Source organism: Pongo pygmaeus, chromosome 11, assembly GCF_028885625.2.
Source record: "Pongo pygmaeus isolate AG05252 chromosome 11, NHGRI_mPonPyg2-v2.0_pri, whole genome shotgun sequence".
In the NCBI taxonomy this organism is placed as follows: domain Eukaryota; kingdom Metazoa; phylum Chordata; class Mammalia; order Primates; family Hominidae; genus Pongo; species Pongo pygmaeus.
Window position 1 is genome coordinate 382,221 of NC_072384.2, and position 24,999 is coordinate 407,219.

The following is a 24,999-nucleotide window of genomic DNA, read 5'->3' on the forward strand; positions in this document are numbered from 1 at the left end:
GAATGACCAACTGTTAGACGGGGCCTACAGGGCAGCACCTACCTCCTGCCTCCCACCAATCCCATCTAAAGGGAAATGCCGACTGTTTTCACACCAGTCCCCTCACTGAGGCTGAGTGTGTTGCAGGACAGATGACAGGCCACCACAATCTGATTCAGTCCTCACTGCGGCTGAGTGTGTGGGAGGACAGATGACAGGCCACCACAACCTGATTCAGTTCTTACTGCGTCTGAGTGTGTGGGGGACAGATGACAGGCCACCACAACCTGATTCAGTTCTCACTGCGTCTGAGTGTGTGGGGGACAGATGACAGGCCACCACAACCTGATTCAGTTCTCACTGCGTCTGAGTGTGTGGGGGACAGATGACAGGCCACCACAACCTGATTCAGTTCTCACTGCGGCTGAGTGTGTGTGGGATGACAGGCCACCACAACCTGATTCAGTCCTCACTGCGGCTGAGTGTGTGTTGGGGGACAGATGACAGGCCACCACAACCTGATTCAGTCCTCACTGTGGCTGACTGTGTGTGGGACAGATGACAGGCCACCAGAACCTGATTCAGTTCTCACTGCGGCTGAGTGTGTGTGGGATAGATGACAGGCCACCACAACCTGATTCAGTCCTCACTGTGGCTGAGTGTGTGGGGGGACAGATGACAGGCCACCACAACCTGATTCAGTTCTCACTGTGGCTGAGTGTGTGGGGGACAGATGACAGGCCACCACAACCTGATTCAGTCCTCACTGCGGCTGAGTGTGTGGGGGGACAGATGACAGGCCACCACAACCTGATTCAGTTCTCACTGCGTCTGAGTGTGTGGGGGACAGATGACAGGCCACCACAACCTGATTCAGTCCTCACTGTGGCTGAGTGTGTCGGGGGACAGATGACAGGCCACCACAACCTGATTCAGTCCTCACTGTGGCTGAGTGTGTCGGGGGACAGATGACAGGCCACCACAACCTGATTCAGTCCTCACTGTGGCTGAGTGTGTCGGGGGACAGATGACAGGCCACCACAACCTGATTCAGTCCTCACTGTGGCTGAGTGTGTGGGGGGACAGATGACAGGCCACCACAACCTGATTCAGTTCTCACTGTGGCTGAGTGTGTGGGGGACAGATGACAGGCCACCACAACCTGATTCAGTCCTCACTGCGGCTGAGTGTGTGGGGGGACAGATGACAGGCCACCACAACCTGATTCAGTTCTCACTGCGTCTGAGTGTGTGGGGGACAGATGACAGGCCACCACAACCTGATTCAGTCCTCACTGTGGCTGAGTGTGTCGGGGGACAGATGACAGGCCACCACAACCTGATTCAGTCCTCACTGTGGCTGAGTGTGTCGGGGGACAGATGACAGGCCACCACAACCTGATTCAGTTCTCACTGCGGCTGAGTGTGTGGGCGACAGATGACAGGCCACCACAACCTGATTCAGTCCTCACTGTGGCTGAGTGTGTCGGGGGACAGATGACAGGCCACCACAACCTGATTCAGTCCTCACTGTGGCTGAGTGTGTCGGGGGACAGATGACAGGCCACCACAACCTGATTCAGTTCTCACTGCGGCTGAGTGTGTGGGCGACAGATGACAGGCCACCACAACCTGATTCAGTCCTCACTGCGGCTGAGTGTGTCGGGGGGCAGATGACAGGCCACCACAATCACAGCCTGATTCAGGATTCAGTTGTGCTTCCAGCCAGTGCCATAAGGAAAACCATTCTGGGGCTTTTGAGAGGGGCAAAGCATAATTTGCATGTGGGAGAAATGTTAATAGTTTGTAGCCAGAGGACAAGCTGTGGTTTATTAGACTGCTACAGGTTCCTACTATGCTTCTCATCAAAAGGGGAATCTAATCACCTTCCCCCCTTGAATCGTGGCTGTTCTCAGTGATGAGTACGACTGGACAGTGTGGTAGGAGAGATGCTCTGGGACTTCTGAGGGGTGATCATGAGAGGCCTTACAGCTTCTGCCTGGGCCTCTTGGGCACACACCCTGGGAGAAGCCAGACAAACCTGACTGCCTGACACTGCCAGGCTGGGAGGAAGTCCGTGCTGGCCACAAAAAGAGGGCTGGGTGCCTGCTCCACATCCCCAGCCACTAGAGTCTTTCTGGATCACCTGAGGTCAGGAGTTCAGGGCCAGCCTGACCAATAAGGAAAAACCCTGGCTCTACTAAAAACACAGAATTAGCTGGGCATAGTGGCACATGCCTCTAATCCCAGCTACTCAGGAGGCTGGGACAGGAGAATCGCTTGAACCTGGGAGGCAGGGGGTTGCAGTGAACTGAGATCACACCATTGCACTCCAGCCTGGGCAACAAGAGGGAAAATCCATCTCAAAAATAATAATAATAATAATAGATTTGTCTATAAGGTTTTATGAAAAATTGGGTGACATTTGGCTTTCTTTAAAGAAGATTTTCAGGTAATATTAAAAAATAATGAAAAATTTGTTTGCCTTGTAAATAAACTACCAAAAAAAAAAAAAAAAAGGAAAAACAAGAGGCAGATTGTTCAGGAAGGTAAGTCTTCCCTCTACCAATGATTAAAGATTTTTGCTGTTTAAAAATTTTTTAAGTCATGATTTTAGGTAAATGAATGACTTACGGTGACCTGGAATTCTATTTCATAACATCAAGTGTTTAAACCTTTAATATATTTAATAGGCTTCCCAAAATCAAATTTCAACTTCAAAATTGTCTTTTCTGACCTCTAACTTTGGGATGCTACAGAGGCCCCTGAAGCACCCAAAAGAGAGGTAAACAGGACTATTTAACATGTTACGTCACATGGGAAGCACTGTCAAAATAAAAAATAACATTGAACCTTCTTCAGGTTATATTTAGTGTATGTTATCAATCCGTTCTCAAATTGTATAGGATTTCTAAAATTCTTGTGTGTTTTTTTTTCTGACACGGAGTCTTGCTCTGTCACCCAGGCTGGAGTACAGTGGCGCGATCTCGGCTCACTGCAAGCTCCAACTCCCAGGTTCACGCCATTCTCCTGCCTCAACCTCCCAAGTAGCTGGGACTGCAGGCGCCCACCACCACACCTGGCTAATTTTTGTATTTTTAGTAGAGACGAGGTTTCACCATGTTAGCCAGGATGGTCTCAATCTCCTGACCTCATGATCTGTCCACCTCAGCCTCTCAAAGTGCTGGGATTACAGGCATGAGCCACTGCACCTGGCCAGGATTTCTAAAATTCTAATATGTCTATATGTATGCTATCTATCACAATTACCTGTTTTGTTTTGTTTTGAGACAGAGTTTCACTCTCGTCACCCAGGCTGGAGTGCAATGGAGTGATCTAGGCTCACTGAAGCCTCCACGTCTTGGGTTCAAGCGATTCTCCTGCCTCAGCCTCCCAAGTAGCTGGGATTACAGACACCTGCCACCACACCTGGCTAATTTTTTTATTTTTAGTAGAGACAGGGTTTTACCAGGTTGGCCAGGCTGGTCTCAAACTCCTGAACTCAGGTGATCCACCTACCTTGGCCTCCCAAACAGCTGGGATTACAGGCATGAGCCACCACATCCACCCTAATTATGGTTATTAAGTTATTGTAGACCACAGAAATAACCAAATTTCCTTGTCAATTGTCTTTAACTATTTAAAGTCAATTCCACAGTTAATTGCTTAATGGTGATGCAGTTTCTAAAAACTTCACAAGCATGCAAAATTCTAGAATATGGTGTCTCTTAGAAGATTCATGAAAGAATGAAAAGGACCCTGAAAAACACTCGTGAACACAGGTTTCTAATAACTTTAATATCATGGGTAAAAATTCCCCATAAGTTCCCCGATCCCCAAGAATTGGACTGGTTAAGAACTCCCAAAAGTTAGGCTGGGTGCAGTGGCTCACATCGGCAATCCCAGCACTTTGGGAGGCCAAGGCAGGCGGATCACTTGAGGTCAGGAGTTTGAGACCAGCCTGGCCAACGGTGAAACCCTGCCTCTACCAAAAATACAAAAATTAGCTGGGCGTGGTGGTGTGCACCTATAATCCCAGCTACTCAGGAGGCTGAGGCAGGAGAATCGCTTGAACCCAGGAGGCGGAGGTTGCAGTGAGCCAAGATCGTGCCACTGCACTCCAACCTAGGTAGCAGACTGAGACTGCCTCAAAAAAAAAAAAAAAATTCCCAAAATTTAATAAAAAGACCAACTGGTTTATAAAACTGCTAACCCAAGTAAAACAAAAATTGAATACCAAGGAAATATTTTGCCAGATTTGCATGCTAAATCACCAATACTGAAATTGTTTAGATATATAATTTAAATAAACTCCATGGTCTAAGTCAAATTACCTATAACTCATCAGTTACCAGTGCCATGCACCTAATTTGGAGAAACAGCTGGTATTCAAGAGGATGTAAGTCTAATGTTAATTAAGCACGGACTTATGAAGAACCAGGATGGCCACCTTGTCCTTCTCAAGTCCTTAAAGCTTTTGTTATTAAAAGTTCTGCATTCCATAACTCATCATGGAAAAGATAAAATGATCCAAATTAAATATATTGGTGTGGTGATTTCTAAATTGCTAAAATAGTTTACAACCAATGTTTGGCTTGTGAAACCTATATTCCTAGGAAAACAATCAAAACTTCAGGTACATTTCATTACCCAATGGGCCATTTAAACATTTTATAAAGGGATTTCATTCAGTTGTCATTTTCAGTGCATGTTTTCTGATTGTATAAAAGCTCTTCCATGCAAGAGGGTTGATGTTAAAACACTAGATTATTACTCTGAAGTGTATTTTCACCAGCTAAAGAGAGCCTTTTATGGTTCACTGAGGACAGTCAACCCCTTCACAATCTAGAATCTGATGACTGGATCTTCTGAGAACATCAAAGAAGGACTGCCCTTGCCATCCACAAGACAGCAAAACTTTAAAACCTTAAACTTTGGGTTCATAGTCTCACAATTCAGAAGGGTCCCTCCACACTCGGAACTGTATACCCATTAGAACACTTAAGGTAAAGCTAACAAGGACAATTTCCCCCCAGAAGAAGATGGCATCCTTAATGTGAACAGTTTTTCCCAAGATCACAGATCAAGATTTCTCTACTATCATGAAACTCTTAAGTATCTGTGCAGCTGCTAACACTTATGGCATATAGAGAAAACATCAGGTATTATAAAGATTTGGTTGTACGGAATTAACAAAAAACCCACTTAGTTAAGCAAGTAAATTCTTTACCTAACTTATTCTTTAATCTATTTGATTTTAGGTGGTTTGATTTATGGGGACCCTAAGTAAGGAGCATATGCCAAATTCTTAGTGTTATCCCAGTAGTCATAAGAGTCTCCCTGGTGCACTGTACTTCCTCAAATGTTTTAAGAGTTTGCATGCAGCCATCTCTAAAACGTCAAATGGTCTCTCTTCAACTGGAATGACAAGAGGTTAAAAAAAAATGTGCAACCATAAGGACACCATAACCTATGAGTGACATGCTAAACTGGAAACCCAAAACAATGGGAGTGACATGCTAAACCAGAAACCCAAAACAATGGGAGTAAGGTGCTAAAACTGGAACCAAAAACAATGGGAGTAAGGTGCTAAAACCGGAACCAAAAACAAAGGGAGTGACGTGCTAAAATCGGAAACCCAAAACAATGGGAGTGACATGTTAAACCAGAAACCCAAAACAATGGGAGTGATGTGTTAAACCAGAAACCCAAAACAATGGGAGTGGCGTGCTAAAACTAGAACCCAAAACAATAGGAGTGGCATGCTAAAACCGGAACCCAAAACAATGGGAGTGACATGCTAAACCAGAAACCCAAAACAATGGGAGTGACTTGCTAAACCAGAAACCCAAAACAATGGGAGTGACCTGCTAAAACCGGAACCCAAAACAATGGGAGTGATGTGCTAAACCCGAAACCCAAAACAATGGGAGTGACGTGCTAAATCTGGAACCCAAAACGCTGGTAACTAAGAGTGGTGCTAAGGCCCTACATTTTGGTCACACTCTCAACTAAGTGAGAACTTGACTAAAAAGGAGGAATTTTTTTTTTCTGAGACAGAGTCTCACTCCAGTGTGGAGTGCAGTGGCACAATCTTGGCTCACTGCAAGCTCTGCCTCCTGGGTTCAGGCCATTCTCCTGCCTCAGCCTCCCAAGTAGATGGGACTACAAGCGCCCACCACCATGCCCGGCTAATTTTTTGTATTTTTAGTAGAGATGAGGTTTCACCGTATTAGACAGGATGGTCTCAATCTCCTGACCTTGTGATCCGCCCACCCTGGCCTCCCAAAGTGCTGGGAATACAGGCGTGAGCCACTGTGCCCAGCCAAAAGGAGGAATTTTTTAAGCAAAATTATGGGAGACCATTGTTTTAAACTAAGCTCATGCAATAGGTCCCAACAGACCAAAGCAGACAAAAATGGAGTCACTCATGCTAAATGTAACATGATCAAAGTAAGACTTTAAGGAAACACATAAATCCCAGAACAAACCAGGTTTTGTTTTTCTCCTGTAAACAGGACGTTCCAGCATAAGAAGGTACCTTCTACTCAACTCCTTGTTCCACCTTTTCAAAACTCACTGGTCTATTTCCCAGTGGGTTTCTAAACCAAGTAAGTACATTTGCAATGGTAACAGTGACACCAGTGACTGAAGTTTTGGCCAATCTCTCAAAATTGAGAAAATAACCAAAGAGAAGGAATTGTTAAAGTGAACTAAGTATGGCCTGAGAAGGACTCCATAATTCTACATATGAGTCCTTGTGGATGAACTGCAACCTACCTTAATAGGTAGACAAGAATGAAAACCTAACCTGAGAGTAGGCACCTGGAACAACAGCTGCGTCTTGGCCAATCCCAGTGGCCAAACTTCAACCACTCAGTCACTGCCAAGTGTTCAAACTGTGTTCAAACAAGGCAAACGCTGTGCTGTTTCTGTACCTCACTTCCAATTTCGGTATGCCACTTCCCTTTTGTCTATAAATCTTCTTCCACCACATGACTGCGCTGGAGTCTCTGTGAATCAGCGGTGATTCTGGGGACTGTCTGATTCGTGAATTGTTTATTGCTCAATTAAACTCCTTTAAAGCTTTTCTTTTAACAGAACTAACACAGAAGAATTTCCGGATCATGAACAGATGTTTTGTAATACCCAACGTTGTATTAACATGAATAGACTCTTCCTTAGATACCTAACCTTGTTTTTAATATGAATAGACTCTCCCTTAGCAGAGAAAACCGGACAAACTCCATTTGGCTCCTTCATTTATAAGACATCAAGTGTTCCTTACCCACCCCCTTTCCTCAAGGACTTTAACTTGTGCAAGCTGACTTTCAACATATCAAAGAGTGCAATTAACTGATAAAGTGCTGAGGCAAACGATGTCCACAGTTCCCAGCAATTTACTCAGAGATAGTATCATAAAGCCCCCATGTTTGTGCAGCAGATAACGCCCAGAGCCCCCTCACCTACCATTTTGTGGTGAATTTAAAGCCCCTGCACTCGGAACAGTTTGTTTTCCTTTAACCATCTGTCTTTTTAACGTTTTTGTCTGTTTTTCCTTCTGTAAAGTTGCTGCAGCTAGAATTCCCCCTCCCCTCTCTAAACCAAAGTATAAAAGAAAATCTAGCCCCTTCTTCGGGGCTGAGAGAATTTCGTGCGTTAGCCATCTCTCAGTCGCCGGCTAATAAAGGACTCCTGAATTCGTCTCAAAGTGTGGCATTTCTCTCTAACTCTCTCGGGTACGACCATTTCAACTATGATAGAAGACTCGAGTAAGGAAAATACAGTCCCCCTAAATTTGACTATTATTTAGGTTAATGGTGAGTTTCGAAGAAATAAGTTAGGACTACACAGAGTGGGCTAAATTGCAAATAAACACTGGTAATATTTCCCAGAAAATATAACTTTGAACAGGCTGCTGCACACCCTGCACATAGAGATAAACTAAGAAAAAGGTGTGGAGAGTTATTTAAGGACCTGTGGTTAACTCAGTCCTCAAGATGTTCCGGGTTTCATCCATGAATCAAGGAGGACCTCCCAAAAGCTGTTTGGGACCACACTCTTTGAGCAAGGAGCATACCTTACGATAGAAGCTGTGCTTTAGCGGCAGATGACCATTTCCACTGCACAACACGCTGTGCTTTAACGGAAGATGACCACTTCCACTGCACAGCACGCCGCGCTTTAGCGGAAGATGACCGTTTCCACTGCACAACACGCCATGCTTTAGCGGAAGATGACCGTTTCCACTGCACAACACGCCGTGCTTTAGCGGAAGATGACCGTTTCCACTGCACAACACTACAAGTGTTTACTGCCAGGCCGGTGTGAAATATGTTCCAGCACATAATCTGTCACCAATGAAGGTGGTGGTTCAGACTTGGTGCACACAAGCTTTCCTGTCCCACAAGAACACAGCATGCTCTCTTCTCGGGTCCCATTCCAATCACGTAACAACCACGACTGCCTTTTTTGTCACAGCATCAGAAACGTCAGAGGAAAATTTGCACTCAACTTAAACAACTCTAAGCTCTTATAACCTGCCTATATCTACAGGTCAGCTTTATCTTATTTATGTATATTTCCTTCAACCTGAGTTTTACTTATTTCTACTTTTCCTTTTTAATTCACAGACACCCATAAACTCAGAAAATACAGTGTAAAACAAAGTGAAGAACAAATAAACATCTCACCAGAGATTTATTTGTTCCTTGTAGCTCTTGGAAACACCCAGAGGACACTGGAAACATAGCTGGGAGAGAAGGCAAATGACGTGGATTAAGGAGAGAACTGGTGTGGTGTGGTCCCAGATTCTTCTGCCCAACACTCTAGACACATTACCTGGAAAAGCCCTCCTCCCTCCTGAAAAAGAAAAACTTCCCCGTGGGAGAAGAGTCCTTCACGCCTCATTAGGGGCAGCAAAGACTCAAGTTAAGATAAGATACATCTACAAGTACATTAATTGGTAGACATTAGATGCACAATTTATTTTTGAATAAAAATATGTATTACCTACTAATTTAACAACAATATTACCTAAAGATATAATCTAATAATTTAATACAAAGAAACATTATAAGTTCACTAAAATAAATGTTATAGAAATATACTTGGCTGTATTAACTATTTTCCTATTAATATGTGGACTCCACAAATAACTTCATGAGTGCTCCCATGACAGTACATCTTGCTTTTCTATACCTGAACATCATGTAAAGTGCATCTTGCAACCCAGCAATTTTGGCCTACAATTACGTTTTTTTAAATGTACATAATATGTATTTCCTGCAGTACACCATTCTACCCACATTTCCCCATAACACCTTTCCCTGTATGCAAGCCCTCATATTATGGTCTGACAATAAATTGGGCTTTTCTATCTGACTTGTCCAGTGAATGGACAATGGAAAATGTCACGCAACTATCCATTGGTTCTTGCCTTTTTGGACACAGTCATATTGTGAGGAGGTCTGGAGCTACCCTGTTGGAGACACAGGGCCTAGCCAAGAGTCACCACAAACCGCCAGATTGTGAAGGAAACTATCTTCAACCAACCAGGCTCAGTCAAGGCACCAGGTGACCAAGGCCTCTTTTGTGATCCAGGCAACACAAATATATCAACTACCCAGCTGAATCCACCACACCAAAATGCAGATCCACAGAACTTCAAACAAATAAAATGGTGGTTGTTTCTTATAAGCCAGTAAGGTTTAATTAATTCCTTAAACAGCAAGTATCACTGTTACACCTAAGTGAACAGAATTCAATATGTTTTTAACAAAATTAGATAGGAGGAAAAAGTCTTAAATTACAAATCAAATACAATAAATAGAACTTCACAATCTAACGCTAAGTTTGGTGATGGACTAGGTTTAATATATCTCAGACGCTGGAAACAACGAGCTAAGTTTGAAGGAATGGGACTGTGTTTGGAGAGTATTTTAATCTTCTCAAGTATGACAGGTCACTCCTGCACCCCAGACCACACTTTCAGGCCCCTTCAAATAAGGAATATTTCCTAGGTCCTTGCCTGTTCTTCTCAGCCGAATTCACCTCAACCTTCTGAAAGTTCGTCCAAACCTTCCACTATCATCTAGTCTTTGCAAATCTTGTACGTTCTAGGGAGCAGAATTAATATTTCCTGAGCGAGGAAAACTAGGATCTTCACCTGTGACCTTTTTTCCTCCTCTGAAGCACCAGTGAGAGGTTAGACCAGAGGGCTGTTCTTTCAAGTGCGCTTCTTATTCATAGGGAACCCTCCCCTTCAAACTTTATAACACACGGTTAAGACTGAAGTACCCTTAAGGCTGAAGACCATCATCCAGTACCCCACCTCCCTCGCGGAATCAGTGAGTTCTTCCCTGGAAACTAGGTCTGGTACAAACTTCCGTAAACGCAACCCGGGAGGACTAGGCAGGTCACACAGTGAAGGACGGAACCAGAAACTTCACTTGCTAAAGAGACACAGGGAAACCCAACTAATACAAACGCCCAGTTTAGGACTCGAGGCGCACGCGTTTCGCACTACTCCTCTGGGAATGGGGAAAGTCTCCCGAGAACTGAGTGTTAGCACCGGGACAGATGGGCAAACTGAGCGACATGCGGCTTGATAACCGGGCCCCTCAGCGGCAGGACAGGAGCGCGGCCTGCAGACTCCGGGCCCAGGACCACCGGCCTCGCCTACGCGCTCCTGCGCCTCTGGAACCCGCTTCACTGCCAGGACCCCACGCCTGTCCTCCCAGCCCCTGCCAGGGTCCGCGGCCCGCACCTGCACGTCAGGCCCTGCCCGCCCGCGATGCGCTCACGCGTCTGCTCCAACAACTGGGGAACACTGGTCCGGCTCCCCGGGATCCCCCGAGGCCCACAGGTTCCTCTTCGCCCTCGCACCGACCCGCAGGGACATAGAACCAAGCCCCAGGCCTGCCTAGCTGCAGGACCGCCCGTGGGTTCCGCACTTCCGGAGGAAAATGGCGGAGTGGGCGGGCAGGCGCATGCGCAGAGAGAAAAGCAGGTTTCCAAGGTCCTTGATGGTAACATCATTGGAAGGTGACACTACATTTCCCATGAGGCTCTGCGGCCCCCCGTTAGGAACCCACGCCGGACATTCTGTTTTGCCTAGCAGTGAGTCCAGTTACCCGGAGACCTGGACTTAATGGATCAGGACTGGTCCCTACCCACGTGACACAGATGTGGCATTCTGGTTCTTTATTAAATCCTGGTTTCACAGCCTGGGACATTGTGAAAATAATGGAGAAATTTCAATAGCGGCCAGTTGGTCTATGCTGTTAATGAGTAACTTTTTTTGTGGGGGGGACGGAGTCTCGCTCTGTCGCCCAGGCTGGAGTGCGATGGTGCGATCTCGGCTCACTGCAACCTCCGCCTCCCGGGTTCAAGCGATTCTCCTGCCTCAGCCTCCTGAGTAGCTGGGATTACAGGCGCGCGCCACCACACTCGCCTAATTTTTGTATTTTTAGTAGAGACGGGGTTTCACCATGTTGGCCAGGCTGGTCTCGAACTCCTGACCTCGTGATCCGCCCTCCTCGGCCTCCCAAAGTGCTGGGATTACAGGCGTGAGCCACCGCGCCCAGCCCTCATGTCTATTTTTTATAGATGCATTCGAAATCATGAAAAAAATCATGTCTCTATTTTACTTTAAATTTTTAAAAACACAACTAATGAATATGGTAATTCTCTTCCAATCAGTTATCTTTTCTTTCACTAAACTAATTTGTAAGCCTTCAATTTACACAGTTAGAAAAAATGCTCTAGTGCATATACTAGGATAAAATAACAGTGTCATAAGACAGATGCACTCCATAATCTTTGTGACAATTTACACTTCCAGTGTCTGATAAATATTTGCCCATAAACTCCCACGTTTCATCCATCAATCAATCAAATCTACCTATCTTTATTTATTTATTGTGAGAAAGACCTGAACTTTGCCTTTCGTTCCCTGATTTCTGCCACAAACTAGGCAAGGAGTTCTGCCTAGGGGTTTCTCAGAGCTCCGGCTACCACCGAGGTTCCTAACAGGGAAACGCCGGCTTGAATGCTCAGGGTTGATGTGGGGGTGCGTATGAAACGGGGGTGGGGTGAAAGGGCAGTGAAGTTTGTAGGTGGGCAGATGGGGGTGTGAAGAGCTTTCAGGTAAGAGGCACGCAGGAAACTGGGAGAGGCAGCGAAAACACCTCACGCCTCAGATCACCAGAAGACGCTCCCACCAGCGCCGTGACAGTTTGCCATCGCCATGGCAGCACGGGAAGTTCCCACCCCTTGCCATGGAAACAGCTGGAAGTTACTGCCCATTTCTAGCTATTTCTGAGTAACCTTAATTAGCATGCCATTAAAAGTGAATTATGAAAATGACTACAAGCCACCCCTAGGCTGCTACTCTGGGAGCACAACCCACTGAGGGCTCCCTGCCCTGCAGGAGCAGACGCAGGGCTGTTACACCGCCAGTGCCTCCGTAGAGCTACTTTCTTCCACCACAGGCTTGCTTTTGAATTCCTTCCTGAGCGACTCCAAGAACCTGCCCTTCCTCAGTGTGACTCTTGCCTAAAACCTGTCCCTGGTTTTCTCTTTTCCTAAGCATGCCCTGACTTGTTCTTTCATCTCCTCTGAACTTGCGATTGCTCCTCAATGACTCTATTCTAGAGATCCACAAAACTCAACCTTAATGTTCCCAGAGCTGTGTTGTCTCCAATATTGGAATCTCTAGACTTGCTTTCTCGGACGCCTGGATTACAGGCCTCTCTCTTGAATACCTATTGGTATGGTATCTGGGGATGATTTAAATACACGATGATTGGCAGGGGTTACATAGCGGAAATCAGTGCCTGACAATTCGCCTTCCAGGATATGGACTGTCATTCCCTCTCTTTGTGGGCCTCAGTCTCTTATCCATAAAAGTAGAGATTGTAATACTCATTTGAATTGCAGATACCTCACCCCAAACCCACGTAATATAATGTAAAATCCAAGAATGCAACCCCTTTCCTCACCCCGTGAAGGTAAAGTCCTCAGAGCCAAGGAGAGAAGGCTCAGGGATGGTACCTGGATGTTTCCAACACTAACCATGTATTGTAGTTTTTAGTGTTCAAGTTTAAGCTTCCCTAGCTTTAATTCTATTGTAACAAGATTTATTTTTGTAATTCCATTTTTGGATTCTTGATTTCTTGGTAAAGAAATACAGTTATTTTTGTATACCAATCTTATATAGTGTTACTTTGCTAAATTTGTTCACGAGTCCTAATACTTTTTAATAAACTTCTTATGATTTTCTAAATGCAAGATCATGTCATCTGTACATAAAGATAACTGTACTTCTTCCTTTCCAGTCTAGATGCCATTTATTTATTTACGTTGCCAAGTTGTCCCAGCTACCACTGTTATCAAGTAAAAGGGTCTCACTGCCCAAAGCACTAGAAGCCGGTACCATGACACTGAGTTTTCGAGAAAAGAAAAACTTTAAAGTCAAACCAAAACCTATGGGGTACAGGCTGGGCGCAGTGGCTCATGCCCATAATCCCAGCACTTTGGGAGGCCGAGGCGGGCGGATCACGAGGTCAGCAGATCGAGATCATCCTGGCTAACACGGTGAAAACCCGTCTCTACTAAAAATACAAAAAACAAAAATTAGCTGGGCGTGGTGGCAGGCGCCTGTAGTCCCAGCTACTCGGGAGGCTGAGGCGGGAGAATGGCGTGAACCCAGGAGGCAGAGCTTGCAGTGAGCCAAGATCGTACCACTGCACTCCATCCTGGGCAACAGAGCGAGACTCCGTCTCAAAAAAACAAAACAAAACAAAACAAAAACCTATGGGATACAGTAAAAACAGTACTAAGACGTAAGTTTATAGCAAAAAGCACCTACATCAAAAAAAGTAGAAAAGCTTCAAATAAACAACTTAATAATGCATCTTAAATAATTGGAAAAGCAAGAGCAAACCAAAACCAAAATTAGTAGAAGGAAACATAGCAAAGATCAGAGCGGAAATAAATGAAATTGAAATTTAAAAATATAAAATATCAATGAAATGAAAAGTTAATATTTTTTAAAAGACCAACAAAATCAACAAACATTTAGCCAGACTAAGAAAAAAGAGAGAAGACTCAAATATGTAAAACCAGAGATTAAAAAGGAAACACTACAACTGATACAGCAGAAATTCAAAGAATCATTAGAAACTATTACAACCAACTATATTCCAATAAATTGAAAAACCTGGAAGAAACGGCTGGGCACCGTGGCTCATGCCTGTAATCCCAACACTTTGGGAGGCCAAGGCAGGTGATCACCTGAGGTCAGGAGTTCAAGACCAGCCTGGCCAACATGGTGAAACCCCATCTCTACTAAAAATACAAAAATTAGCCAGGCATGGTGGCATGCACCTATACTCCCAGCTACTCCAGAGGCTGAGGCAGGAGAATCACTTGAACCTGGGAGGCAGAGGTTGCAGTGGGCTGAGATTGTACCACGCTCCAGCCTGGGTGACAGAGCAAGACTCCATCTCAAAAAAAAAAAAAAAACCAACCAAACAACAAACCTAGAAGAAATGGATAAATGAAATTGAAGCCATAATAAAACATCTCCTAGCAAAGAAAAGCCTGGATCCAATGGCTTCACTGATTAATTTTACCAAACATTGTAGGCAGAATTACTATCAATCCTACTCAAACTGTTCCAAAAAACAGAGGAGGCTGTAGTATTTCCAAACTCATTCTATGAAAAAGACCATTCATCATGTCTAAGTGGGATTTATCCCAAGGATGCCAACATGGTTCAACATAGGCAAATCAATCAATGTGACACATCATATCAACAGAATGAAGGACAAAAACCATATGATAATTTCAATTGAAGCTGAAAAGCATTTAATAAAATCCAACATCCCTGTGATAAAAAGAAACCCTCAAAAAAAACTAGATATAGAAGGAACATACCACAACACAATAAAAACCATATGCAACAGACCCACAGCCAGTATCATCCTGAACAGGGAAAAGCTGAAAGCCTTTCTTCTAAGATCTGGAACAAGACAAGAATCTCCACTTCCAACACTGTTACTCAACATAGTACTTGAAGTCCTAGCTAGAGCAATCCAGACAAGAGAAAAACAATAAAAGGAATTGGAAAGAAGCAAAATTATTACTGTTTTCTTGTTTGCAGATTATTTGATCTTATATTTGGAAAAACCTAAGGACTCCACCAAAAAACTATTAGAACTGATCAACAAATTCAGAGTCACAGGATAGAAAATCAAACTACAAAATTGGTAGCATTTCTAAATGCCAAAAATGAACAATCTAAAGAAGAAAATCAAGAATGTAATCCCATTTACAATAGCTACTAATAAAATAAAATTTCTAGGAATAAACATAACAGAAGAAGTGAAAGATCTCTACAATGAAAACTATAAAACACCAATGCAAAAAAATTAAAGAGGACACCAAAAAGAATAGAAAGATAGTCCATGTTCATTGATTGGAAGAGTAAATATTGTTAAAATACTCATACTTCACAAAGCAATCTACAGATTCAATGCAATCCCTATTGAAATACTAATAACACTCTTCACAGAAATAGAAAAAAATCCTAAAATTTATATGAAACCATAAAAGACCCAGAATACCAAAAGCCATCCTGAGCAAAAAGAACAAAACTGGAAGACTCACATCACCTGACTTTAAATTATACTACAGAGCAATTGTAAACAAAACAGCATGGTACTGGCATAAAACAGACACATAGACCAAAGGAACAGAATAGAGAACCCAGAAATAAATCCATACATTTACAATTAACTCATTTTCAATGAAGGTGCCAAGAATATACATGGGGGAGAGGACAGTCTCTTTAACAAATTGTGCTGGGAAAACTAGATATTCATTGGCAGAATAATTTTTTTTTTTTTTGAGATGGAGTCTAGCTCTGTTGCTCAGGCTGGAGTGCAGTGGTGTGATCTGGGCTCACTGCAAGCTCCACCTCCTGGGTTCACACCATTCTCCTCCTCAGCCTCCCAAGTAGCTGGGAGTACAGGTGCCCACCACCATGCCTGGCTAAATTTTTTTTTTTGTATTTTTAGTAGAGACGGAGTTTCACAGTGTTAGCCAGGATGGTCTCGATCTCCTGCCTTCATGATCTGCCCACCTCAGCCTCCCAAAGTCATTGGCAGAATAATTAAACTGGAACCCTCTCTTGTGCTATATACAAAAATCAAATCCAAATGGGTTAAAGACTTAAATCAAAGACACAAAACTAATGAAAGAAAACATTAGGGAAACTCTCCAGGAAATTGGTCTGGGCACAGATTTCTTGAGTAATACTCCAAAAGCTCAGACAACCAAAGCAAAAATGAACAAGTGGTATCACATCAAGTTCAAAAGTTTTTGCATAGTAAAGAAAACAATGGGCAAAGTGAAAAGACAATCCACAGAATGGAAGAAAATATTTGCAAACTATATATCTGACAAGGGATTAATAACCAGAATATACAAGGAGCTCAAAGAACTCTATAAGAAAAAAAATAATAATCCAATTATTTAAATGGGCAAAAGATCTGAACAGACATTTCTCAAAAGAAGGCACACAGGTCAGGCACAGTGGCTCACACCTGTAATTCCAGCACTTTGGGGAGCCAAGAAGGGTGGACCACTTGAGCCCAGGAGTTCAAGACCAACCTGAACAACATGGCAAATAATTTTAAAAACTACCTGGGCATGGTGATGCATGCCTGTGGTCCCAGCTACTCAGGAGGCTGAGGTGGGAGTATTGCTTGAACCCTGGCAGTCAACACTACATTAAGCCATGATCATACCACTGCACTCCAGCCTGGGTGGCAGAGTGAGACCCTGTCTCAAAAAATGAGCAAGAACAAAAAAGAAGATATATAAATGTCAAATAGGTATATGAAAAGATGCTCAATATCATTGGTCATCAGAGAAATTCAAATCAAAACTATAATAAGATTGATATCTTATCATCTTACCCCATTAAAATGGCTTTTATGCAAAAGACAGGCAAAAACAAATGCTTCCAAGAATGTGGGGAAAAGGGAACACTCTTACTTGTTGGTGGGAATGTAAATTAGTACATTCACTATGGAGAACAATATGCCGGTCCCTCAAAAAATTAAAAATAGAACTATCATATGATCCAGCGATCCCACTGCTGGGTATATACCCAAGAGAGGGAAAATTAGTATATCAAAGAGATATCTGCATTCCCATATTTATTTCAGCATTATTCCTAATAGCCAAGATTTGGAAGCAACCTAAGTGTGCATCAACAGATGAAGGGATAAAGAAAATGTAATACATATACACAATGGAATACTCTTCGGCCATGAAAAAGAATAAGATTCTGTCATTTGAACATTGATGGAACTAGAGGACGTTATGTTAAGTACAATGAGCCAGGCACAGAAAGACAGACTTTGCATGTTCTCACTCATTTGTGGGAGCTAAAAATTAAAACAATTGAACTCATCAAGATAGAGAGTAGACAGAGTTTCCAGAGGCTGGGAAGAGTAGCGGTGTTATGGGATCCTTGGAGTGTCACTTTTCTGGACAGAAACCTCTATGTCTGCTGGCACTTTTGCCTGAGTTTTGCTGGGCCCCACACACTCAGCCTGGCAGGCTGTGCTCAGCTCATGCTACCACGTTGGATCCCATGCCTGCCAAAGGAGACTGCATGGAGTGGCAAGGGGTGTGTGAGCGAGCATGGGGTCTGCCCACTGTGCAGTCAGACTTGCTGGCTGCTGCAGTGGAGCAGGTAGCTCCAGGTGCCAACACGGGCACCAGCTCTCCACAAGGCTGTGGCTGGACCACGGGCACCGCAAGCAGCTTCCACAGCTGGCACACTGGGAACACAGTGGCATCCAGAAGCTTGGAGATACCAGGAACCACAGGGCCGCAAAGAGGGAATCACAGCCCTGGCTCGGGGAGCTCCCAGGTCTGGGCTCCCCAAAGGGCCACAGCTCTTCTTTCCTTCTCTTTGCACACAATGTGGTGAGCAAGGGGCATATCTCAGCCCTGTTTGTGTTACAGCTCTTTCAGCCTCTTCCCTAGGATTTGTCATAATTAATTCCCATATCGTCTTATTTTTTTACATGTGTTTCAACTTCAGAAGATGTATGGATCTAAACACAACGTGATGTGTTAGCTAGCTGCCATATGAATTTCTCCCTGTTTCACCACTATGTAGCCTAAAGTTATTCCGTCATCCATGACTATCCTGGCTAAAGAGTCTAAAGATCTTTATTTGGTAGCTATGGCTTCAGCTAGTTCATTTGCTAAGTTACCTAGAGTGGCTGACAGACTTCTAATTATACGTTCATGAGAGGTTATTCCCCATCATTGCAAGAGACTTCTGCCAAACATAGGCCAAAATTCATCTCCTTGGTTTGCAGGTACGGTTTGTCTAATCCTGGAAAATAATTTTGATGAACTACTTCAGCGTTCAGAAACATTGGAGTTATAAATAGAAAGAGGAAGAGCCACATAACGTAATAGACAATTACCTCTCATATGCCAGCGGTCAACACATTCATAAGCCCATGGGTGCTTGATCCAGGTACCACACAGGGTCCCTGACAGATTCTGAAAGTTAAGGCTTTGGCTTACTGGTAATAGAGACAGGTTAAAGTACATGTCTTCAGTCTTGAGTAGAGTGTAATCAGTCTGATTTTTTTTTTTTCTAATGAGACAAACATCAGGTAAAGACCTTGACAAGAAGGAAGAGAAATCCCGAGATTCTATAATCATAATAATCGAATTGTAATTGCTAGTTTAAGTAGTCCTTCAAAAATACATCTCATTCCTGACAGGATGAAACTAGTTTTTTAAAATATATTATATCCAGGTTCACTAGGGAACACTTGGAGCCAGGAAATAATTCAGGATTCAGCCCAAATTATAGGCAAATAATAAAAACTCGAAAACAATGATCAGGGCTGGAATCTAATAGCATATGTCATAGTTTTCTTTTGGAACACAAATTTTCTCTCTCTAGTCCATCATTTTATCAAAGACAAATCATAGTAGGATCAATTTGTGTGCAAAATAAGTTTTAGTCTTATCATACCTGGTCTGATTATTTGCATAAAGTGCAGAAAGAATATTTATTGACCATATAGGCTTCTTAAAATTGGCTTTGTTGGAACTTTTTAATAAGGAATCTTAGATTTTTAAAAGCCTTGAGGCTAGCCAAGTCAAAGATTTGAATCAGACTGTGTCTGTAATACTTTTTTTTAACCTATTTTTTTATTGCACTTTAAGTTCTGGGGTACATGTGCAGAACGTGCAGGTTTGTTACATAGGTATACATGTGCTGTGGTGGTTTGCTGCACTCATCAACCCATCACCTATATTAGGTATTTGTCCTAATGCTATCCCTCCCCCCGCCCCCCACCCCCCAACATGCCCCAGTGTGTGATGTTCCCTTCCCTGTATCCATGTGTTCTCATTGTTCAACTCCCACTTATGAGTGAGAACATGTGGTGTTTTGTTTTCTGTTCTTGTGTTAGTTTGCTGAGAATGACGGTTTCCAGCTTCATCCATGTCCCTACAAAGGACATGAACTCATCATTTTTTATGGCTGCATAGTATTCTATGGTGTATATGTGCCATATTTTCTTTATCCAGTCTATAATTGATGGGCATTTGGGTTGGTTCCAAGTCTTTGTTATTGTGAACAGTCCTGGACTAAACATACATGTGCATGTGTCTTTATGGTAGAATGATTTATAATCCTTTGGGTATATACCCAGTAATGGGATTGCTGGACCAAATGGTATTTCTAGTTCTAGATCCTTGAGGAATAGCCACACTGTCTTCCACAATGGTTGAACTAGTTTACAGTCCCACCAACAGTGTAAAAGCATTCCTATTTCTCCACACCCTCTCCAGTATCTGTTATTTCCTGACTTTAATGATCGCCATTCTAACTGGCATGAGATGGTATCTCACGGTATCTAACTGGCTTGAGATGGCATGAGATGCATTTCTCTAGTGACTAGTGATGATGAGCTTTTTTTCATATGTTTGTTGGTTGCATAATTGTCCTCTTTTGAGAAGTGTCTGTTCATATCCTTCACCCACTTTTTGATGGGGTTGTTTTTTCTAGTAAATTTGTTTAAGTTCTTTGTAGATTCTGGATATTAGCCCTTTGACAGATGGATAGATTGCAAAAATTTTCTCCCATTTTTTACATTGCCCATTCACTCTGATTGTTTCTTTTGCTGTCCAGAAGCTCTTTAGTTTAATTAGGTCCCATTTGTCAATTTTGGCTTTTGTTGCCATTGTTTTTGGTGTTTTAGTCATGGAGTCTTTGCCCATGCCTATGTCCTGAATGGTATTGCCTAGGTTTTCCTCTAGGGTTTTTATGGCTTTAGGTCTTATGTTTAAGTCTTCAATCCATCTTGAGTTAATTTTTGTATAAGGTGTAAGGAAGGGATCCAATTTCAGCTTTCTGTCTAAGGCTAGCCAGTTTTCCCAACACCATTTATTAAATAGGGAATCCTTTCCCCAGTGCTTGTTTTTTTCAGGTTTGTCAAAGATCAGATGGTTGTAGATGTGTGTTGTTATTTCTGAGGGCTCTGTTCTGTTCCTTTGATCTATATATCTATTTTGGTACCAGTACCATACTGTTTCAGTTACCGTAGCCTTGTAGTATAGTTTGAAGTCAGGTAGCATGATGCTTCCAGCTTTGTTCTTTTTGCTTAGGATTGTCTTGGCTATTCGGGCTGTTTTTTGATACCATATGAAATTTAAAGTATATTTTTCCAATTCCATGGAGAAAGACAATGGTAGTTTAATGGGGATAGCAGTGAATCTATAAATTACTTTGGGCAGTATGGCCATTTTCACGATATTGATTCTTCCTATCTATGAGCATGGAATGTTTTTCCATTTGTTTGTGTCCTCTCTTATTTCCTTGAGGGGTGTTTTGTAGTTCTCCTTGAAGAGGTCCTTCAGGTCCCTTTTAAGTTGTATTCCTAGGTATTTCATTCTTGTTGTAGCAATGGTGAATGGGAGTTCACTCATAGTTTGGCTCTCTGTTTGTCTGTTATTGGTGTATAGGAAAGCTTGTGATTTTTGCACATTGATTTTGTATCCTGAAACTTTGCTGAAGTTGCTTATCAGCTTAAGGAGATTTTGGGCTGAGACGATGGGGTTGTCTAAATATACAATCATGTCATCTGCAAGCAGAGACAATTTGACTTCCTCTTTTCCTAATTGAATACCCTTTATTTCTTTCTCTTGCCTGATTACCCTGGCCAGAACTTCCAACACTATGTTGAATAGGAGTAGTGAGAGAGGGCATCCTTGTCTTGTGCTGATTTTCAAAGGGAATGCTTCCAGTTTTTGCACATTCAGTATGTTATTGGCTGTGGGTTTGTCATAAATAGCACTTAATATTTTGAGATACTTTCCATCAATACAAGTTTATTGAGAGTTTTTAGCACGAAGGGCTGTTGAATGTTGTCAAAGGCTTTTTCTGCATCTATTGAGATAATCATGTAGTTTTTGTCATTGGTTCCGTTTATGTGATGGATTACATTTATTGATTTGCATATGTTGAACCAGACTTGCATCCCAGGGATGAAGCCAACTTGATCATGGTGGACAAGCTTTTTGATGTGCTGCTGGATTCAGTTTTCCAGTATTTTATTCAGGATTTCTGCATCGATGTTCATCACGGATATTGGCCTAAAATTTTCTTTTTTTTTGTTGTGTCCCTGCCAGGTTTTGGTATCAAGATGATGCTGGCCTCATAAAATGAGTTAGGGAGGATTCTCTCTTTTTCTATTGTTTGGAATAGTTTCAGAAGGAATGGTACCAGCTCCTCTTTGTACCTCTGATAGAATTAGGCTGTGAATCTGTCTGGTCTTGGACTTTTTTTGGTTGGTAGGCTATTAATTAATGCCTCAATTTCAGAACTTGTTATTGGTCTATTCAGGAATTTGCCTTCTTCCTGGTTTAGACTTGGGAGGGTGTATGTGTCCAGAAATTTATCTATTTCTTCTAGATTTTCTAGTTTATTTGCATAGAGGTGTTTATAGTATTCTCTGATGATAATTTGTATTTCTGTGGGATTGGTGGTGATATCCCCTTTATCATTTTTTATTGCATCTATTTGATTCTTCTCTCTTTCATTCTTTATTAGTCTGGCTAGTGGTCTATTTTGTTGATCTTTTTGAAAAACCAGCTCCTGGATTCATTGATTTTTGGAAGGGTTTTTTGTGTCTCTATCTACTTCAGTTCTGCTCTGATCTTATTTATGTCTTGTCTTCTGTTAGCTTTTGAATTTGTTTGCTCTTGCTTCTCTAGTTCTTTTAATTTTGATGTTAAGGTGTCAATTTTAGATCTTTCCTGCTTTCTCTTGTGGGCATTTAGTGCTATAAATTTCCCTGTACACACTGCTTTAAATGTGTCCCAGAGATTCTGGTACGTTGTGTCTTTGTTCTCATTGGTTTCAAAGAAATCTTTATTTCTGCCTTTATTTCGTTATTTACCCAGTAGTCATTCAGGAGTAGGTTGCTCAGTTTCCATGTAGTTGTGAGGTTTTGAGTGAGTTTCTTAATCCTACATTCTAATTTGATTGCACTGTGGTCTGAGAGACTGTTTGTTATGATTTCTGTTCTTTTGCATTTCCCAAGGAGTGTTTTACTTCCAATTATGTGGTCAATTTTAGAATAAGTGCAATGTGGTGCTGAGAAGAAGGTATATTTTGTTGATTTGGGGTGGAGAGGTCTGTAGATGTCTATTAAGTCCACTTGGTCCAAAGCTGAGTTCAAGTCCTGGATATTCTTGTTAATTTTCTGTCTCATTGATCTAATATTGACAGTGGAGTGTTAAAGTCTCTCACTATTATTGGGTGGGAGTCTAAGTCTCCTTGTAGGTATTTAAGAACTTGCTTTATGAATCTGAGTGCTCCTGTATTGGGTGATTATATGTCTAGTATTGTTAGCTCTCCTTGTTGCATTGATCCCTTTCCCATTATGTAATGCCCTTCTTTGTCTCTTTTGATCTTTGTTGGCTTAAAGTCTGTTTTATCAGAAACTAGGATTGCAACCCCTGCCTTTTGTTGCTTTCCACTTGCTTGGTAAGTGTTCCTCCATCCCTTTATTTTGAGTCTATGTGTATGAGATGGGTCTCCTGAATACAGCACATTGATGGGTCTTGACTCTTTATCCAATTTGCCAGTCTGCATCTTTTAATTGGGGGCATTTAAACTCATTTACATTTAAGGTTAATATTGTTATATGTGAATTTGATCCTGTCATTATGATACTAGCTGGTTATTTTGCTCGTTAGTTGATGCAGTTTTTTCATAGTGTCAATGGTCTTTACAATTTGGTACATTTTTGCAGCAGCTGGTACCAGTTGTTCCTTTCCATGTTTAGTGCTTCCTTCAGGAGCTCTTGTAAGGCAGGCCTGGTGGTGACAAAATCTTAAAGCATTTGCTTGTCTGTAAAGGATTTTTATTTCTCCTTCACTTATGAAGCTTAGTTTGGCTGGATATGAAACTCTGGCTTGAAAACTCTTTTCTTTAGGATTGTTGAATATTGGCCCCTACTCTCTTCTGGCTTGTAGGGTTTCTGCCAAGAGATCCACTGTTAGTCTGATGGGCTTCCCTTTGTGGGTAACTTAACCTTTCTCTCTGACTGCCCTTAACATTTTTTCCTTCATTTCAACCTTGGTGAATCTGAAGATTTTCTGTCTTGGGGTTGCTCTTCTTGAGGAGTATCTTAGTGGTGTTCTCTGTATTTCCTGAATTTGAATGTTGGCCTGTCTTGCTAGGTTGGGGAAGTTCTCCTGGATAATATCCTTAAGAGTGTTTTCCAACTGGGTTCCATTCTCCCCGTCACTTTCAGGTACACCAATCAAACGTAGATTCAGTCTTTTCACATAGTCCTCTATTTCTTGGAGGCTTTGTTCATTTCTTTTTACTGTTTTTTCTCTAATCTTGTCTTCTTGCTTTATTTCATTGAGTTGATCTTCAATCTCTGATATCCTTTCTTCTGCTTGATTGATTCAGCTATTGATACTTGTGTATGATTCATGAAGTTCTTGTGCTGTGTTTATCAGCTCCATCAGGTCATTTATGTTCTTCTCTAAACTGGTTATTCTGGTTAGCAATTCATCTAACTTTTTTTTTTTTGAAGTGAATGTAAATGTAGGCCACTTTATTCCAATAAAGATATTTCCATGGAATGTAAGATAAAGCAGAAATTTCATTTTATGCATTTTGTATCATAGATGGCAGAGTCCTGAGATGATGTGCCTCTTACACAGATTTAGATAGAAGGATTTGGGTTTTGCGTCTTTCCAAACATAACCACTACATACCCATGACATCCCCCTAACAGTTTAGTTTGTACACAGATGGTAGTCCTGCCTTTGCTCTGCTGCCTTCATTTAAAAGGAACTCATTATATATTTATTCTTATCTTTGTTTCCATTTATGTTAGATTTGTTTCCTGGACTTTTCTTTTTTTTTTCTTTTCTTTATTATTATTATTATTATTATTATTATTATTATTATTATTATTATACTTTAGGCTCTATGGTACATGTGCGCAATGTGCAGGTAAGTTACATATGTATACATGTGCCATGCTGGTGCGCTGCACCCACCAACTTGTCATCTAGCATTAGGTATATCTCCCAATGCTATCCCTCCCCCCTCCCCCCACCCCACAACAGTCCCCGAAGTGTGATGTTCCCCTTCCTGTGTCCATGTGTTCTCATTGTTCAATTCCCACCTATGAGTGAGAAAATGGTGCTGGGAAAACTGGCTAGCCATATGTAGAAAGCTGAAACTGGATCCCTTCCTTACACCTTATACAAAAATTAAGTCGAGATGGATTAAAGACTTAAATGTTAGACCTAAAACCATAAAAACCCTAGAAGAAAACCTAGGCAATACCATTCAGGACATAGGCATGGGCAAGGGCTTCATGGCTAAAACACCAAAAGCAATGGCAACAAAAGCCAAAATTGACAAATGGGATCT

The 24,999-nt window shown here is 42.2% G+C and overlaps 1 protein-coding gene across 1 annotated transcript in view; it reads right to left on the bottom strand.

Moving 5' to 3' along the window:
- Nucleotides 1-10,940, bottom strand: part of LOC129026140 (zinc finger protein 717-like) — a 47,994-nt gene extending 37,054 nt beyond the window's left edge. The window contains 2 exon segments of the mRNA XM_054473647.2: nucleotides 8,672-8,730; nucleotides 10,747-10,940. Coding sequence (XP_054329622.1) covers nucleotides 8,672-8,728 — 57 coding nt within the window. The 5' untranslated portion in view covers nucleotides 8,729-8,730; nucleotides 10,747-10,940.
- Nucleotides 10,941-24,999: the final 14,059 nt, after the last annotated feature.